This window comes from Lethenteron reissneri, chromosome 6, assembly GCF_015708825.2.
Source record: "Lethenteron reissneri isolate LAM-NWPU_2019-01 chromosome 6, ASM1570882v1, whole genome shotgun sequence".
NCBI lineage: Eukaryota > Metazoa > Chordata > Hyperoartia > Petromyzontiformes > Petromyzontidae > Lethenteron > Lethenteron reissneri.
In genome coordinates, this window is record NC_083784.1 from 688,606 (window position 1) to 708,323 (window position 19,718).

Sequence of the window (19,718 nt, forward strand, 5' to 3'; positions counted from 1 at the left end):
GGATCAATATGTTGACACATGCTATATACTATAGGTATCTTTCATTGACAATACATCCTTCCGTGTGAATAATTGTATTTGTTTAACTGCATTAACCTTCATGGCATATGCTGAACCTTTTGAAGACTTCCATCAACCAAAGCGACTGCTCCGTTTCCGCTCATGGCACGTACCGGGTAGCGCTGCCGAGGAGCGGCAGGTGGCGTCCCGGGGCGTGGGGTCCCAGCAGGTGGCGTCCGGGGGGTCTCGGCGGGTGGCGCCGCCTCCTTCTTCGCCTCCTCCTTCTGCCGGGGGGAGCGCTTGGAGGCGGAACGCGGCGGAGAAGATGCCGCCGACTTGCTCCTCGCAGAGCTGCGCCGTCCGCCGGGCGACTTGTCGTCCTTGCGCGCCTTGCCGGGCGACTTGTCCCTTTTACCGCCGCCTTTCTTGGCCGTCCTCACCCTCTCCGTCTCCTCGGCATCTTGACGAGCCCTCTCGCGCTCCTCCTTCCACGCCTATGCGTTTGTGAGGTCCAGGAATCGGTTGAACCACTCGGTATCTCAAACGTACGAACCCTTCCCCCCCACACAGGTTCGAGGGCCGAATGAATGCAGGGACTAAAGTCCTTGATCCAGGTCAGAATCAGAATCTTTATTTATCCTCCGATTAGCATGGTTGGCTACGTATGGTCCGAAAGAAGTTCAACATACATATAAGATAAGATACATACAAGATAAGATAAATACTAAATAAGATACATACAAGATAAGATAAATACGGATAAGATGAGCTAATATCAATGGAGTGTTGGGCATCAGGCATGGGTGGTGTGAAGGGAAGGAATTGAATCTATAAAGAAGAACCCCCAAACATGAACAACCCCAGGCGCCTACTCAATGTAATCCAGGCTTAGTAGGCCCAAATGGTTGGCATTTGCCAATTATCTTTTTTTTGTTAAAAAATATATAGTTTATTATCTTAGCATGTGATCAGATACATATGAAGTTATTTTATTTCAGCCACATATTCTCAATTGTGGAGGAGAGGTGGTGCGGTAGTTGGTGCACTATGCTGTGAACCCGGTCACACAACTTTGATTCCCCGCCACAGACAATATCAGTGGGTGAGTGATGTCTGACGAGTCCTGGTCCCTCTTTCATCAACCCACACTGACAAGCATGGTGAAGCATGGTCACACAACCCGGGCGGGCCTTCATACAGGAGTGGATTGACCAATAGCACCTCCAATCAGCATGGTTGGCTACATACCGTGCGAAAGAAGTTCAACGTACATACATACAATAGGGTATGAATTATTATTATTCTCAAGTGATATGCCAGTGTCACCCTCATTTCACTGCTGTGCACTAAAAATAAAACATTTCATCGGAGTGTGCACACAGTACCTTTAAGGAGCCCTCGCGAACAAAGGAGCTGCTGTATTTGGGAAGGGGTGGAGGCTCCTCTGCTTTATCACCCTTCACGGCTGCACTGCCTTTTCTGCCTGATAAGAACATATACAGATCACGTAGATAGAAGACTACTTAATGGGTGGAGCAGTTCAATTCCCACCCACAGCAAAAATCAGTGGTGATATCTAAACTGGTGCTGTGTACCCCGACTCGCAATGACCACCGTGGTAAAGTATGGTACAACAACCCCCGAAACAAAAACTTTGCATGAGGCGGCCTTCATCCTTCATCCAGCAGTGGATTGACAAGGGGTTGAAAATAATTCATATTTACTGTCTCATGGAGCCATTTTTCAGGTCACTGATCCTGCATAAAAGCGGTGCCGTGTTGTCTCAGCTTCTGATGCACTCACTTCGAGGTGGAGACCTCTCCTTTGACTTCTTCCTTCCGCTGCCAGGCTTGGACTTAGCGGTGGGAGTGGCAGGAACTGGGAGGCTCATGGCATTCGCCTTCGGCGCAATGGGTCCCATTGTGTTCTCCTGGCCCCGCAGCCAGTCCGTGAGTAATTCAGCAACGTGCTCCAGGTAGTCCCTGTTAGTGGTGAGTGAGCGTCAACAGAAAATTAATAGTCGACAGTGTGACTGTATCGATTTAAAGCTTTCGTGACTGCAGGGATTCATCTTCTTGGTTCTTTCGTTAAAGTCACGTAGAAGGGAAGTAAAAAATAATAATAATAAATAAATAAATAGAACATTATTAAATAATTCTCACGACGTTTCGGCCACAACGCAAGCAGCCGTGAGGACGTGAGGACGACTGCTTGCGTTGTGGCCGAAACGTCGTGAGAATTATTTTATTATGTTTTTTTTTTATTACTTCCCTTCTACGTGACTTTACCGAAAGAACCAAGAAGATGAGTGTGACTGTATTCACCAAACTAAAACCGTGAACCACATAAATTTTTTCCACAGCATTCAGATAGTTATCAAGCTACTGTTGTAGCCATCCCCACTGGCTCATCCATATATATTAATCTGCAATGAACATTATTAGGCGTTGATCAATTCCTGACTATACTAAGAAGCGTAAGAGCTATATGGCACCAATTAATTTGCAATGCACCTGTGATCATGCTTAAAATACAATGTCTCTTATTAAAATCAATACCGAGTGAAGGTCCACCACTTTGAATAAATCGCTATATTAATTTTGATAACAGCTCCGATGAGTGCATCAGCACGTTGCTGTTAGCAGTCGATATACACGTGTTTATTATTTTATTGTAGAAGCTAACACGCGTGTAAACGTAATAATATTGACTGAGAGTTTCATTTAAATGTGGCCCAAGTCTGTTTGCAGGCAAAACGGATTGTATAAATTATAAACTACAGCCATTATTCAACAAATGAGACGATGTTTAGATTCATTAATATACATTGTATGTGAATATATCACTGCATTTTGGAATATATGAATGGTTAGGTTGACACAGATGGTTGATAATCACCTAAAGCTGACGTTGGTGTGGAGAGCAATGTCCCAGTACTCCAGGCTCTGCAATTCCTCAGACATTGGATTGTGGAAGAACAGAAGCAGAGATCCATCCAGATGCAAGCGGTAGGTATCCACGCAGATGTACCTCTCGCTTGCCTCCACCAACGCCTATGGACACACACATGCAAAGATGATAGGAAGTTTAATTTAGTGGGTGCTTATATGCCTCACCAACATTGGAATACCCTACTGTAGTGTAGCAAAGGAAACCCCAGTGGCAACCATCCCTACGCAGCACGTGTATGCAATAATGGACTACAAATGGGCATTCATCTGCCAGCAGGGGGCCATGTTACTAATTGGTTTTCACAATCAAATCCGGTATTTCCTCGTTATTCGTAATGGATACGTTCCGGAGATACTTATGAATAGCAAATTTCGTGATAATGATATTGGCCTATGAAAACCTATCTTTTTAATGAATTACGTATGTATGTTGAACTTCTTTCGCACCGTATGTAGTCAAACTTGCTATTATTATGAAAATGACATATCTCTCATCACTTTATCTCATCACTTTTTCTCTCGATGCAGTCTTGTAGAGTTCCAGATGCGATTCAAGGATACCCAAAATCGCGGAAAGCAATAACGTGGAATACTGTAGTATGCTAGTACATCTGTGAGTCATTTTAAATTATCCAGGCACAGATGGCCAGGTTTTTTTTTAATAACGTCACAGGATCTTTAACGCCCACTGTAGCAGATGGCTCCTGTTTACGGTTAATAGACCTGCAGTATTAATTAGGATGGCCGCTGGGCTTCAACCACAAACCTCTACATCGAGTGGCAAACACTCAACCACTTGGCCATGTCGCCGCCCCAAACATCACAAACACTCAGTGTCAAAATGTAAACACGCCGGCAAACACCACAGAGCGCCTGCCTCTACGTCACTCTTCTACAAACTCATATACACAGTATATGTTACCTACAAATACATAATAATTTACGGCTGTTTGTCAATCTATACTGGATGAAGACTTCCCAATGCCATGTAATTTTCCGGTCATCCTCACAGTGGCTTTTGGCTGGGCATCGAACAAAGATGGTCACTGCTTGGCGCGCTTTCAAATGTGCATCTGCGGCCATCTGGAACGCTCTTCCTTCCAATATTAGGAAGCCACTGGAACTGTGCACTCTTAAATCTAGATTGAAAACTAATTTCTTTAGAGCTGCTTTTTGTGTTTAGTTTGTTGTCCTTCCCCCACACCTCCAATTAGCATGGTTGGCTACGTACGGTGCGAAAGAGGTTCAACGTACATGCATAAAGTGATAGGGGTTTGTTTGACCAAGCTTCACCACACTACTGTTAGTTGTGGCCACGAATTGAAACCACATGGATAGGTTCATCGTATGCGAATCATCACACTGATCTATCCATCTGTTATACTAGCAATTGAAAATGCAACCATTGTTTTGTATAGTTCAATTATAAATATAGCACTTTCCAAAGGATATTGAATGACCTTTCTGAACAAAATTGTGAAAAAATGTGAAAACTTTTTCATGGTATTATTCAGATTTTCTTCCTTCCTTCCACTGCTCAACTGTAGAATTCCCTCCCATAATTTATTTTTCCCAAATAAATTAACTATACTGTATCAATTACACCTTCAATACTGCTGTTTGCTGCAAACCTCTGCGTCTGTGCTCAGCAAGCATCATTTGTATTATTATAACTGACTGTACCATATACAAAATAGACAAAGCTTGGTAACTTGCACTGCTATACGCAGCATGACTCACAACCTCATCTGTGTAACAAGGACCAGGACTGTCACTGCGAGACATTGTTTCTCTGTTGCAGTCTCCGCGGTCAGGAACACCATCCCGCTGCTGCACATTCACAGTAGCGTTCAACTTACATCTCCTTCTAAGAGCCACTTAAAGACTTACCTCTACCGCCTGTCTTTCAAGTGACACTGAGCTGGGCTCCATACCTCAATGTCACTATCATTTATATCCGTGAAATATTGTGCGCATTATAAATTGCATTATTCTTATTATTGTAATGGTACATAAAGTCTGGTACCTGAAATCAGTGTTTATAGCATTACTACAAATATTCACCTGTATTAGTACATCAGGTTCGTAGCGCTCCGTGTAGTTCCAATCGTCCAGACACCGCAACTGTGTCTCTTGAAGCTTCTCAATCTCCACATTCTGTGAGATAAAAATATATATAAATATATCCACTAAGCCACTGGATTCAACTTTACAGTTCAACTCCGACAGAATAATCTACACACTTGTCATTTACTTCACTTCCACAGTGATTTAATTATCATGAAACAGGGTTATGGTTTGATGCAAGAATAAATCGGTGCAATATTGTTCAGTCCACTCCATTCATTTGCATATAATTTCCAAAATATGTATACGATTTTACTTTACTGTATTGCGAGGGCAAAAATCAATGGTAATAAATTAACAAATGTACATGCCCATTAAACGGTTTTGATTTGAGTAATTTCATCGCCAACTCTCGCACAAAACAAGATTGAAACATTGTTTATCCAATTACATTATCATTATTCACCACAATACATGTAGGAGTTTGTTTTATCGGATAGTAGATAAGATCTATATATTGCATTTTAATGGGGTCTACGACCAGCTCAGACTGGTGCTACAGTGGTATAATTAAACCCAATGGGGCTACAAGTGTTTCCCTGATGGCTTGAACGTGCTACTCTCACAAGTGCTCGTGTAACTTGCAAACATGGGATGCTTGTGCACAACTTAATAGTTAATCATATTATTGCAGCCAGTGGCTTACCAAGTCGTCCTCTTTGTGTGTCTCTTGATCATCTACATGCGAGGCTGAAACATCTGTTATGGACACAAGAAAACATATTGTTTGTTCATTGTGACCATGAGGAAGACACAGTGAAAGGATAGCCATTTGTTAAGCAATTCTCTGCTATTTTAGCAAAACGTAGGGCATTATTTCCATGCATGCAGCCATGATCATGCGGTAGTCCTGAGTTCAATAGATAAATAAGTGATAATGCTGGGCCTACATAACATAATACTGAATCAGCAATGGCTGCAAGACAAACCGGCAGTGAAGAGTACAAATTAAAATAACATTTAGAAGGGCCACACACGTAATCATACTCTCTGGCTCCGCTGCCCACAGCCCAGATTCACACTCCATCCCTTTCTCTCACGCATGTTTTCTTGTTATTTCTGCATTTTATTTCATTCTGTGTTATTAATTATTGAACGGGGATGACTTTTTTTCCCATTTGTACTTCATAAATCATTGCTTTGAATGTGTGGCCATATTATCTAAATACAATGAAAATGTAAGAAAGTAAATGATTGTAAAAACTTCTATTTGGCAGAATATGATTTCCTTTTAAAGCACATGTGAATCAACCTACTTGTGTCATTGGTTGTGTGCCCACTTAAACAAGCCCCAATATTTACACTCAGTAACTTACTGTTTAAATAAAAAAATTAATACAGCTAAGGTTTCTTTTAGCTAACATGAGGGAAGATATTTTTACTCAGAGACTATATTTTTCTGGGAGCAATAGTGCATTATTGTAGATTTTATATACAAGAGGGATCCACTTGCAGGGGAACAAGATGCTTTAGATGATAACACATCAAGTATGGTCGTGACATTTTGTACAATATCAGCCTTCTTCCCCCATATGTATTGGTTTTTTCTGCACACGCTAGGTTTTCCTACACAAATACGATTAACTATTTATATTTTACCAGGTAAGCTCAATGAAGTGGCTTACACAATGGAAGCATCCCTGAGTAAATTATAATTAATATTTTTATAAGAGGCCACTAACAAGCAATCAATTATTTTATTCCCAGGCCTTAATCAGAGATGACCATAACACAATCATATTCCTAATTCCCACTTCCCTGTGGGTTCAATTCCATGCACCCTTTCAATCACCTGCGTTTCCATCGCTTGAAGATCCATGCACATCTTTTACCCTATTTTGTCGCTGGACATTCTTGGCAAAATCCAAGGGGTTGTCCCATGCTAGGGACACATTGTCTGCTTGGTGGACCACGGTAAGCTCCCCCGCCTCATCCACGGACGACAGTTCAAGGTTCTCAAAGACAAACTGGCGCACTGCGTGCTGCGTGGATGCCTGTTCGACTTGACCTGCACAGCCTGAAAACGCGCAGACGTAGACACTCGTTTACGCACTAGCAATATTATTTTCCACGCATGTCAGAGGTTGCATGCGTGCCAGTATTTGTGCAAATATTTTGCTGACGAGTAATAACATATTTAAAAAACTATTATGGAAATAAAAACAACTTCATGAAATTAGTTTGATTTTTGGTGATTTTATTTTTATTTTTGTACAATAATTTGGAATTCGTACTTAAAATTTCCAAACTTGCGAGCTAATATTTTCATGCTGCGAGATAAATAATGTCATTGGTAGTTTACCATGTGGAGAATGTACAAACAACTGAGGCATAATTCAGACCGTGTGCACCGGAGCAGTACTGCAGCAACTCCTGGGCCCGAACCCTGGATGCGTTGTCCACTTTATGGAGGCCGGGATCAAGGAGTATTCCACACACGGGGAGGCGCCTCAACATGTCCTTTTCAATTTGAGCCACATCTAACCCATCTGCAGCCTGCAGGCACACACAGAAACACACATTGCACTGCATAGCTATTCAATGGCCAGGTTTCAGCATGTATCGGGCATGGAGCTGAGCTCACTGGATTGGTGGTGTTGGTCGATGCCCTGCCAAACATGGAGCAATTAAAATAAATTTCCTACACACGCTGTTATGAGATAATTGCTGCGTTATAGTCAAAACAATATTTTTAATTCTCAGATCCAGAATTTAACCATATTAAGTGAAAAATAAATAAATGTATACGACGGCTTTTCTACACAGTCATTGGTACCCAGGCTCAGACCAATAACTCGCCACACTTAAAAATACAATTTAACCACAGGTGATTTCCCACTTTCAAACCCAAAATCCCAACAATACTGGCTCATTGCTCCAACCCCTGAGCCTCCTAAGCACCACAAAATATGAATACAAGAATTGAACAGTGATCCTAAATTGTTACAGGTCAGTGAATCACTGGGGGAGTGGATCATTACATATTTAATCATTCCAAAACACTTGTCGCTGTGCTCAAGTCATTATTAAGATTGTGAAGTCTACTAATTATGATGCATATACAATATGCATGTTATCTAATTTACACATTAATGAAACACAATATAAACATTATATTTATGGACATGTATGTGGTATGAAGGCTGAAGTTTAGGTTGCTAATGACTGAATTTGTGTGTATAATATTAAACCATGTTTTATGGCACATGAAATGTAAATACCTGAAGGTGATGAGTGCGGCTTGTGATTTCATCGTTGAAACTAAGAATCTTTGGTTTGATGTGCTCCTGGCCCAGACTGCGAAGTGATGTCCCAAATAAGGCAGCCAGTGACTGTAAACACCACAAGCACGTTTAAAAAACAACACGTGTGCTTCTTTTGCAAAATAACTCAATAGCTTTTCCCTTGATTTGAAAGATATGCAGACCATCACTTGCTTCTTATTTTGGCCATGGCCAGGTCGCTGAGTTCAAAGAACTTCACCACCGTTACCATCCACCTGACTTGGTACTAAGATACAATTCACTACATCTAAACAATCCTTCAGCACACTTGTATCTTGTAATGCTGCATAATGCATTACTGACACAGAGACATACAACTGTTAATCATAGCAGATGAAAATGTTACTCCTGTATAATTGTGTGTAACTTAATACTGGTGTAATGTACACAACATGTAACTCTTTGCACGTGTTTTTGTCAATGGTGGTAAGGGTAGGAAGTTTGGTAAAACAGGGTCCTGACCTCATTATCATCTGGGGACAAGGGGAAACGGTTGACAGCTGCTGATAGCGATTTGGCCAAATCGGGATTTAATCCATCGGCACGTGGAGGGTCTCTCAGCTGGCTCGGTGGGGGACGACCTTCCTCTGCTGCCACCACCTGTCATCAAACATCAGAATCATCATCACCTCAATTACTAACATCATCATCATCATCACGCCAGAGCAAATAATAGAACATAGCTATTTCCACTGTTAATATTTGCAATATAGTCAGCATCATCAATTAATATAATTACATTAATCATATACAGCCCTGTCTCTATCTACTGCTAAATGAAGGCTTCCCTGAGCTGTGACGGTCATAGGGCTGCATGACCAAACTTCATCATGCTGGGCAATGTGGGGTAGTGAATGCGTGGATGGATGCCCAGGACTGGTTCAAACATCACTCGCCACTCACGTGAATGATTGTTGGGAATAAAACCCAAGTCGTTGGAGTCAGATCACGGTGCGCAAACTACAACGTCATCAGCATTTAATAATTATCAATGTTATAAACATAATCAGGGTACTGTACAAACAACAAGAGGACAAAGCATTACCGAGTTTTATATTAGAGTCTGAAGCACAAGCACACGTGTATATCTTACTTGCTGGCCTGTACACGAGTTACAGCAGATTATACCTGTTCCAGAATGCAATGGATCATCAGAGGCACCGACACACACTCCGGCGGGATTGGATCCAGCAGGTCCCGATAAAATCTCATGTCCACCGCAGAAGGATCCTCTATTACTTTGAAACAGAATATGCATTCACAAAAAAAGAAACAAGCACGGCAAATGCAATGAAGATGCTGACAGTCAAACAAGCTAAGTTGATTAACCAGGTGTTTTTGCTGCCCATTATTGAGATTCAAACTATGTGCAATGGTCTACTTTTTTTTACTGATATGGAAAAATAATCATACAGCGGAGTTTTGAAAACATTGTCACCTGGAGGAGGTAGGCCTGTGGTTTCTGACGACTGCCCCTTTCTCTTGCTATTTGCTGACATTCCATTTTGTACCTGGTGAATACATGCGTCATTAGTTTTAAAATGATCATCTAAGTTTATAGACGAAACAATCTCTCGTTTGATGCACCTTGATGAGCAGAAAAAAAAGTGATCAATCACAAAATACAAAAATAGTCTTCTCTATTTTCACAAAGCAAACTGATATGAGCAACGATATATGTGGATATCGAAATGATGAAGCCATTTAACAGCCTCTGGGGTGGGTTAGTGGATGCCGGTGATTTTGTTATTTAAAAAAACTTTCATGATATTCTACAGAACCTAACATAAGTATGGTGGTATTGTAATTCCATGTCTGCAACGAAACAGATTGTCTTAAACCTTAGAATTTGTCATGAATATTCTGTAAATAAATTAGGTTTTCTAAGTAGTCACTCCACTGTGAGTACTGAAGTCTACCCATAAGTCCACAACTGGAGCAATTGCCATCAGGCTGTAGGCCTGTAAAGTGAACACTGAGTTAAATGGACTAAGTTATGCATATCTGTAGAGACCAAGCATCCTTAAGTATGACATTAGCATTTGACCTCAGAGGCTTGCGTGGCTTCATTTCCAGTTCTCACCAGTGACTGCCCTACGGTGGGAATCTGCAGAAGCTCCATGCTGTTGAGGTAGTGGCGATAGTGCTGTCGCCAGTCCAGAAGGTCATACATCAGGCATGCCATGTCCTCAAATAGGGCGGCACCAAACTCTGCCTGCAAGTGAACAGACATACATACGCACACATGCCTATATATAGAAAATATCAAAACGACCCCCCATATAAAGACTGTTGGTGTAAGTGATGTGCTGTTAGGTGTGAAGATATTCGTGGCACCAACCGCACTAGCATGCCTGCTTACCATGGTGTTTTGGTCAGCAGGATCCTCTGGGAGCAGTGAGTCGTGGACTGTGTACTTCAGTCGTGCGACTGTATCCAGGCTGTAACCATGGCCCACGCCCTCCAACACAGGTGACAGACACCTCCAGAAGGCCTGCAACTCCTCGACCCGACCGGCAAGCAGCTCCTCTATGGGGAAAAAATATATTCACGGTTTATATTCAGCGAGGTCACAAACATAGTTACATTACAGTGGGAAATGCCAATCCCAGGCGATGTTTGACTTGTCAATTTATGTATCAATGTGTTCACTGATTCGACAAAAGAACGTGTTTGCAATCAGAAACTGGTATTTTTTTTACGTAAGCTCCCTGCAATTTACTAAGACTACTGTAAACGTTAATTAAAAATTTGATATTTGGCTATTTTAATGCAAAGCTAATGTGCCTACAGTGCCAGTGCATGCCCATTTGTCATGCTGCCACAAATCTGATATCGACCTTCCTTCAAAAAAACTTTACTCAACTAATAACTCATTGATGTGTGTTACATGTAGCACCAGGGAACTTCGAATTGAGTAGACTTATCATTGGACAGTACCAGAGGTGTTAAGATCCAGTCTCTGTGAAGGAGGCTATGAAAGTATACACGATGTGGCTGGTAGCAGTTTCTCTCCAGTAACAATGGCAGGCGGAGGAGAAGTACTCGCACAAGCGCCGTTGTGGCAGCTACATCACAAGGAGTTGGCACATTGCAAAGTGCAGTTGGTTCAACTGCCAGCCACACTGCTCTATTAACCCATAGCATTTGGGTATGTGCTCTGTCCTTCTCCCCGTGAACCTTTACCACTCCACGTGTATGGCATTTTTGGGGATTGCAACAAATTACAGACTGATGTCGAGACTTGATATCCATTCCGACTGCTTCAGGAGTGGGTGCGTGGATTTGTTTCAGATATCCGATGAATGATCTGATTGGGCAGTCATTCACGATCTGAGATGTCGCATCACAGTCACAAATTGGACTCTCGGCTATATCACCGCCACTGAGTGACAGATCACAGCTGTTTAACATTTCTGTTGCACGCGCTTGTGCTTAGTGGCATAGGAGCAGTCTTCCTTCCGCACCTGGCTTGTCCTCAGCGTATGTCTGCGACGACACACATATGACGGCCGACACTGTGACCCCCAGCTCCTTCAGCATCGGCAGCAGCTGTGGCTGGAGGAAGCCCATCAGGAACACATAGTGCTGTGGTCCATCATCCGGTTCATCATCTGAACAACACCGAAGATGGCCGAAAAGAATATATGTTACCAAGCATATGCTCTATTAAAAAAAAGCATTACTATCAACTAAAGGGAGAACAGTGACACGGTGGTTAATGCACTGTGCAATAGACCTCGCAGTACAGATTTGATTGCCACCGATGGTGAACATCAGGGGTGAGTGATACCTAAAACCAGTCCTGGGAACTCCCCCCCCCCACCACTTCACCAATCTCCACTGACCAGCATGGCGAAGTATGGTCAAACAACCTCAATGACCACATGGTATGGGGAACCCTTCATCCTAATTATGGGCTGTACATTTTGTTATTACCTACTGAGAGATTGGTAAGCATAAGCACATAAGGCTGGTTGTTATTTTAGTACATTTTGTAGAAAATGTTTGACATTTTACACACAATGACATACTCTTTCAAATTATGCAACAGTATATTTATGATAAATTACACTTTGTTACATTCCCACAATGAAATGTCCAGGCAGCTATGGTAATATCAGCTGTTCACTCCATGCACACTTAGGAGCAGTATTCGCACACTTGCTCGTTAGGAATCATAAGACAATCAAAAGGCTATACAGCGACAGTATTAAACATAACACAGCATCAAAGTTGCTGATCTTTGATTCCTGAGACCCACCGATGAAACTCTTGACTTCTTCCTGCTCTCCACGCCGCGTGAGTTTGGTGTCCTTCTTGATTTGGGGTGGCTCCGGAAGCTTCTTGCCTTTGTTCCCCTTGGCGCTCTTCCCTCTATTTTTGACCGGGGATTTCACCGGCTCCTTACCACAATCTACCTCTGCCATTTCCTTGGCTTTGTCCTCAGCTGCCTGCAAAATCATAAAGATCATACAAACACAAGCCGCTTTACAGATTAAATTTTATGTTAGGCTGTAATCAAACTTTAATAATAAATGAATGAGGCAGGTTTTTTATTATCAAAAGGGGTCGATTTGAGGTTGAGACAGCTCACCTTGAATCTAGAGGTAACCTCTGCAGGACCTGAAAACTAGCATATTAAAATTGACAGTTTAACGATTCACATGATTTATCACGCCGCCTCTACAAGGAGGAAAATACAATTGGCACCAGGCCTCCAGGAGACAGAGACGGGTATGGCTAAATTGCAGTTCACACTAAACAAGTCACAGCTCATCATACACTTTTAAAGATCTTCGTTTTAGCATGTGACCTCCCACCAACCTTTGCTGACCATCTGCTTGGTGGACAGCCCCAAATATTTACTGCACTTAAACAAACCACAATATATCCCAATACTAAACAATGATCTAGCTTACTATAGATATCACTTTTATTGTGTTTTGCTGTTTGAAGAATTGTGGCAAGTAAATTTACCCTACACCCTGAAAGGCAGGAGAATGGAAAGTTCCCAAGTGTGTAGTTAGGATGAGGGTGAGTCAGTCCGTCCACATGCACAATACACATTCAGAACTTGTACGTTGCAACATGGAACATGGAAAAACAAAGCAGAGCTGTTTCATCTGGCTCACGTTAACCGTTGAGTGCATTATGTTTAAAATGTACACTCTTGAAAAAAGCAAAAAAATTGTGTACAGTAAAACCTTGGATTGCAACTTGGTCTGCGAGTGTTTTGCAAGATGAGCAAAAAATTAAAATAAATATTAATTTGATAAACGAGCGAGATCTTTCAATACGAGTAGTACGAATACGCTTTTTCTGCCGAGCGTCACATTTCCACATTTGATATACGAGTGCTTTGATATATTAGTGATTTGGATTACAAACACGTTTCCGGAACGAATTATGCTCGCAATCCAAGGTTTTAATGTACATCTAAAGGGCTCTTTGTGTTAAATTCCAAGTACTCAACAATATTAATTCATTCTGATTTTGTGTTTGTGTCTGGCTTTTAATTTGGGGTTTCACAAACCTTCTTTTCGGCCGCACGCCACTGCTGGTCCTTTTGCTTGACTCCCAGCAGCATAAACTTGATGAGTTTGGCCAGCACAGGGAGCGAGATTGCCTGACCGGCATCCACCGCAGTTTTGGCTACCTCCAAAATCTGTGACAATGTTAAACAATATCACGCACACGCAACAGGTCCGTGCATCATGCTTGTGATTTAAGATAATTACCATCAGCATGGGGTTGCGGTAGTTGTGACAGCTTGTGCCTGGTGCGTCATGCCGCTCCTCAATCTGACAAATTATTGTTTAGGTTTGCTTAATTGTTCGGTGCATATTGCGTGGTTGCTCTGTGCAGCATCTCGAGATGAGTTTGTATCTAGATGTTTGTTATTATCATGTTCTGATAAAAGCATGTTGGTCTGAGCTGCTGACAAGGTACAAACCAGAATTGTTATATTAGTCAACAAGCAAAATGCAATACAGTGCTGGTGCAAATGTGAATGACAAATTAAATTATGCATTACGACGATGCCAGGCATAGAACACAATCGTAAAATTGTCTAACAAGAGCATGTGTATGCTATAAACTGGAGACCAGGTGGTGGTACACGAAGAATTGCTCTTCACACAGCACTGGAAAAATGATAAAGGGTCAATTTAAAATCTAGGTCACTCACCTCATAAAAAACGGGAAGGTCCTTGGGTCTCTTCCCTTTGGGGTTTCCGAGCTCATTAATCTGAATAATTATAATAAACGTTCCCCCAGTTGTGAGGCCACAATAACAGGGCACAAGCAATGAGTTACGCATTTCTCTTACAGAACAAAATGTTTTTTAGAGGTTGGTGAACATGTAAAAACTTCAAAAAATATGTGCATGTTTATTGCCTATAAATTGCATTTACTTTCATAACGTATTTCACACTGGGAAATACGATGTAATTTAAGATGATGTGCAGACATCATGCAATAACCATAATGTAATAATATAGTAATATAAATATGTATATAATGGTAAATTATGCCATGTTAATATCATGAAATAAAACGTTGCAGTATATCGGCACATAAGCCTTTTGGATAAATGATGCCTGACCACATTTCTTTAATCAAGCAAACTCTGGACAGGTTGTCACTCTGTGACACATCAGCAAAGCGAGGCCCATTCGTCGATACAGCACAGAGAAAATTGTACCTGAGTCATCACGTCATCCCAGGTGATGGCGGTGAAGAGGCGGCGAAGGGGGACCCTGATCGCTTGCAGCATCGCTGGGATGTGAGCTTCATCCTCGACTCGCCCGCACACGACCATGGCGACACTCGCCTGCCAGCCATCCTGTATGACCAAATTCCCACCGAACCGCAGTGACCCCACTTTCGCTGAAGACATTTACCTTTACACAAATTTATAAAGGGAACCAAGGGAAAATTCCATCTATAAATATATTTTACTCCGGACCTCACTTTAGGTTGACGGAACTGCATGCCAATGATGTTGCCGCTGCACAAATGAAACTTTCCCTGGTCCCCCCCCTCCAACTCCCTATCCATTATATTTAACTGCCCCAGCAGCGTGTGGGACTTATTGGTGATGGACCCGGCCATCTGAGCATGCCTAGGTATTTGTTGGTGCTGCTTTGGCTGTTTCAGCTGTGAATGTGGCTTGTCGTTGGTGCTTAGCCCCCTGGTTGTTTCATGCAGGACTCTTTTTTTCTCCCATGTTTTCCACGCTCATTGTACCAATCTCACCCCACCTCTAACCTCATGTAGTCTCCCATATTTGAAAAGTACATTTAAATGTGGTTGCATTCAGACACTCTAAACATTGAATTGTCTTTACTGTTCATGAAACCAATGATAGACCTTTTCTTGCACATAGCCTTGAAAATGGTTCAGTATTATATATTTGCTAGAAGCAGGTAGCACTAGATTTTGCTCACTTTGGCATGACACTCCTTGACACTCCACAAGCAGCTAATTATTTTGTTGACTGATTACAGAGGTCATTTATTTTTTTCAGTTTAACAGAACGCTTTATTAAAGACCTTCATGCTTAGTGTGCCCTATGAATGAAACCATTCTCCAGGCCATAATTTTTGGAAGCCCAAATAAAAAAAATTGGGATTATTTTTTGTAGTTGTAACTAATTCCAATGTAGTTGTGCCAATTCTCAGTTTGAAAGCGCCTCAGGACTAGCAGTAGACAGCTAATATCAGTGGCTCACTCATGAAAACCTACATATACAGGATGTGATATGGTGCACTGTTGACATTCTCTTTACAGTAATTTGGTGATTCAATGCAGCACAGTAAAATGTAATTTTCGTTGATATTAATTTAAAATGATTTATAATAGTAATCAATAATTTGTTAATTACTGATAGATGAAACAGCCTAGCTGAACCCTGCTCAGGATATCTAGCCAAGTCCCTAAATAACATTTTGTATGCGGATGGATTTTTGTGTGGGGAGAATTTTGCAAGTGGGAGTGCTCAGATATAGTCCACATTTACAAGGACATAACATTCAAGCTATGCTACACAACGGTCATCAATGTCCTCCAGTACTGCTTTATATAAACACTCGCCTTTTGCCCGTCCAAGGACGGGTGTATTGCAGTAAATCTGAAACTTGCAAGCGAAAAGCAGACCGCGACGTTATATTCATTGCATCAATTCGTGTGCAATTAGTAACGGCGCGGTGACACAGACCTATTTCATTTCAAGGTTATAATCCCTTGTTCATCATGCCGTCCTTTTTACTTTGATGTCTCAACAGCGTTACGGAGATCACGTGACGTGAGGATTCGGCCTTTGTAGTGAGGGTTGTAAGTTGACGCCGAGGAGGGGGGAGGGAGCGCCTCGCCCCCCCCCCCCATGTGGAGTGACGTCACCCGCTAATTATTAATAATAGAGGGGGGGGTGCCAATTTGTAGGACGTCACCTTATAATGATTATTAATCAGGGGTGCTGGTCGATGTGGAGTGACGTCACGAACGTTAAGGACGTTCCTGGGTGATTATAGTGGGTACTGCCCGTCCAAGGACGGGTGTATATTGCAGTAAATCTGAAATATTCAATAGAAAAATTGTTCAGCTCATGATTATTAATGAGGGGGGGTTGCCCCATGTGGAGTGACGTCACCTGCTAATGGTTATTGGGGAGGGGTGCGGCATGTGGAGTGCACGTTAGTGCACTCCACATGCCGCACCAAAATTTACACTAACGCACCTTCTTGTGCGTTAGTGTAAATTTCCACGCGGGCATAAATATTAATGAAGATGGGGGGGGGGGGGCTCTTTTGCAGTGACGTCACGCACAGATGTAGCACAGTGCTGCGTAGATTTATTTTTTACCGTCACTTTCTGTATAGAAACGTCATATTTGAAGCGACTTTGCTGAATAGATTATTTAATTCGGCTCGAACTTCCTCTGCGTTAGTGTAAAAATCCACCCTGCAGTCACGAAAGCTTTAAATCGAAAAATAGCCACACAGTGCTACAGCCAGGAATCTCAATGGGATTAATGTTGTGTAAGCCACCCCACGTCCAAGTGACTGGATTATAGACACCAGCCACTGCAAGCAAGGTGTAGACTCTGGGGGTTACCACGGCAAATGTTGTTGTTGAAGCAACCGCACCTTGCCACGACGTTCTTACATTTGCTCATGCCTAGCCCCTATCCCCTCCCTTTGATGCTGCTAATCCTGCATAATGCACAGGCATAATTGACTTTAAACCCCTCGCCAAACCTCCTACGCATTTCACAAGTAGTACTAATCGCATATCTGCATTTCCCATAAATATGCTAAATTCCTCTTGATATGCAAATTATTTTGTCAAGGCGCTCTTCCCCCTCCCACCCAGCTTAAATAGTCGCTCCAAGCCTGGGGTGTTTCATTCAGACTGTCTTCTCGACAGACCTGTTCTCCACCTGAGGACGGCTGCTTGCGTTGTGGCCGAAACGTCGTGAGAATTATTATGTTTTATTTTTATTATTTTATTATTTCCCTTCTACGTGACTTTACCGGAAGAACCAAGAATATGAATCCCTGCAATCACAAAAGCTTTAAATCAAAATACACACAAGCTGTTAACGAAAGCATAGGTCTTACTACAAAGAGATACGTGCCCAGGCAGTGTGCCCAGGGCTGTCAATCACAAGGTTAAATACTAATTAATGAGAAGGGAAATACAACTATTTCAATACAGCCATGCACTCCGTTGATACATCTTATACATTAAAACCTAACCCAAGACCTTCCTGGTAAAGAGTGGCTTTCCTGCATCAGCACGTCCTCAGTGAGCTGTGAAATCAAGAGGATTAGCTCAAGTAATTGTTCTTTCGGTGAAGTCACGTAGAAGGAATAATACTGACTTTACCGAAAGAACCAACAAGATGAATCCCTGCAGTCACGAAAGCTTTAAATCGAAATTCAAGTAATTGTATTTGTGTTAGCTCGTGTACGTATAATGTCAATACATAAATAACAAATAACAACCCTCCACCACCCGACAGAGCCCATCAAAAGCAAGTTGTCTTGCGGGAAAAGATGACAATCTATTTGTTTTACCATCAAAACAGGAGGATGGATGTTGATAAGCTCAAGTCAAATGTTGACTTGTTATACGACGTTTCGCTGGAGATGACCTAGCCGGCATCAGCAGGTGTTAACGACCATAATATTGGTTATGAGAGCCCACATTTCCTGTACAACCAGAGGATTAACTTTTGATTTGTTTACATTTGTGACATTAACAGAGACCCCTCCAATGATGCCTCTGGATTGTGACTTTTAAAGTTACGTCACATAAATAATGAACGAAACTTCGAACTCGCGTCGGACAGCCGCGGGACACGCACCTTAGTTGAATGACTTAATTGTTTTAATCGAGTCTCTGTAAGAACTGTAATTGTATAAAGTAATTGTATAAATGTATAAAGTTGTTTTAAACGCAGAGCAAACCAGCTACCTCATCAAAGTGTGCCCCACACAGAGCGGCGTCCCACGACTTGACAGCGGGGGCCGCGGCGACGCTTTTGCTGCCGCTCTTACTCCGCTTTTTAGACATTAATGTTGTTGTTGTTGTTGTCGCGATTAAGTTTAATAACTTTGTGTAACAGCAGCGCAGGTGAAGAAGGAACGCGCATGGGAATGTCCTCGTTGTTTCGACGTCGCCATGGAGACGGCCGACGGGAAGCCGCACGACAAACGGCGCGTTTCGCGTTTGGAAAATAGTAATTCACTTTAATTCGACTGCAAATACTCTTTGGTTTTTTCGGTAAAGTCACGTAGGTTAAAAAAGAAAACAAATACATTAAATCACGACGTTTCGACTACAAATTTTGTCTACGCACCTTTTATTACGAGAATTGTTATAATTTGAGGGCGTTGTCTCTTACTCAAAAGCTACTGATGTGTAACTACAGTATTCATAAGAAAATTTAAATTATCTAATTCTCATCAGGCTACAAGGTGTCTATTAGCTGCAGGGAAGGACCGTCGTCCAAAACGTCGCCTATTATATATTTCCTTATAAGGCAGTAAAATTCACGAATATATAGAAGTTTCGCCTAACTTTACAGCTTAAACGAGCATTATCAAGTTTTACAATGAAATAAAACGGTATAAGCATTATATTCATATTCTTGGTTCTTTCGGTAAAGTCACGTAGAAGGGAAACAATAAAATAATAAAAATATAAGCATTAAGAGCACTGTCTAAGTTGTTTTTGCCGTACTAGATATGCAGATATCGCCTTATACTGGTAGGAACCACCTGGTTCCACCAGCCCACAGGGGATTATTGTGTCCGTCCGTCGTGCATCCAAAAATGGGAGGGGTGGG

General features: G+C 42.0%; 1 protein-coding gene across 4 annotated transcripts in view; it reads right to left on the reverse strand.

Moving 5' to 3' along the window:
* SPAG17 (sperm associated antigen 17) overlaps positions 1-19,066 on the reverse strand; it is a 43,199-nt gene extending 24,133 nt beyond the window's left edge. For 3 of the 4 annotated variants that reach the window (XM_061569556.1, XM_061569540.1, XM_061569531.1), the window contains exons 1-20: positions 18,845-19,066; positions 15,069-15,209; positions 14,553-14,612; positions 13,899-14,030; positions 12,627-12,816; positions 11,830-11,976; positions 10,725-10,891; positions 10,446-10,577; positions 9,801-9,873; positions 9,491-9,600; positions 8,825-8,962; positions 8,300-8,410; positions 7,421-7,574; positions 6,871-7,095; positions 5,725-5,777; positions 5,016-5,108; positions 2,899-3,053; positions 1,804-1,982; positions 1,386-1,483; positions 174-494 (exon numbers count right to left, since the gene is read on the reverse strand). In XM_061569556.1, coding sequence (XP_061425540.1) covers positions 174-494; positions 1,386-1,483; positions 1,804-1,982; positions 2,899-3,053; positions 5,016-5,108; positions 5,725-5,777; positions 6,871-7,095; positions 7,421-7,574; positions 8,300-8,410; positions 8,825-8,962; positions 9,491-9,600; positions 9,801-9,873; positions 10,446-10,577; positions 10,725-10,891; positions 11,830-11,976; positions 12,627-12,816; positions 13,899-14,030; positions 14,553-14,612; positions 15,069-15,209; positions 18,845-18,943 — 2,778 coding nt within the window. In that variant the 5' untranslated portion in view covers positions 18,944-19,066. The remainder of the gene's footprint in view (positions 1-173; positions 495-1,385; positions 1,484-1,803; positions 1,983-2,898; positions 3,054-5,015; positions 5,109-5,724; positions 5,778-6,870; positions 7,096-7,420; positions 7,575-8,299; positions 8,411-8,824; positions 8,963-9,490; positions 9,601-9,800; positions 9,874-10,445; positions 10,578-10,724; positions 10,892-11,829; positions 11,977-12,626; positions 12,817-13,898; positions 14,031-14,552; positions 14,613-15,068; positions 15,210-18,844) is intronic. The other variant, XM_061569549.1, reaches the window with a different exon arrangement.
* Positions 19,067-19,718: the final 652 nt, after the last annotated feature.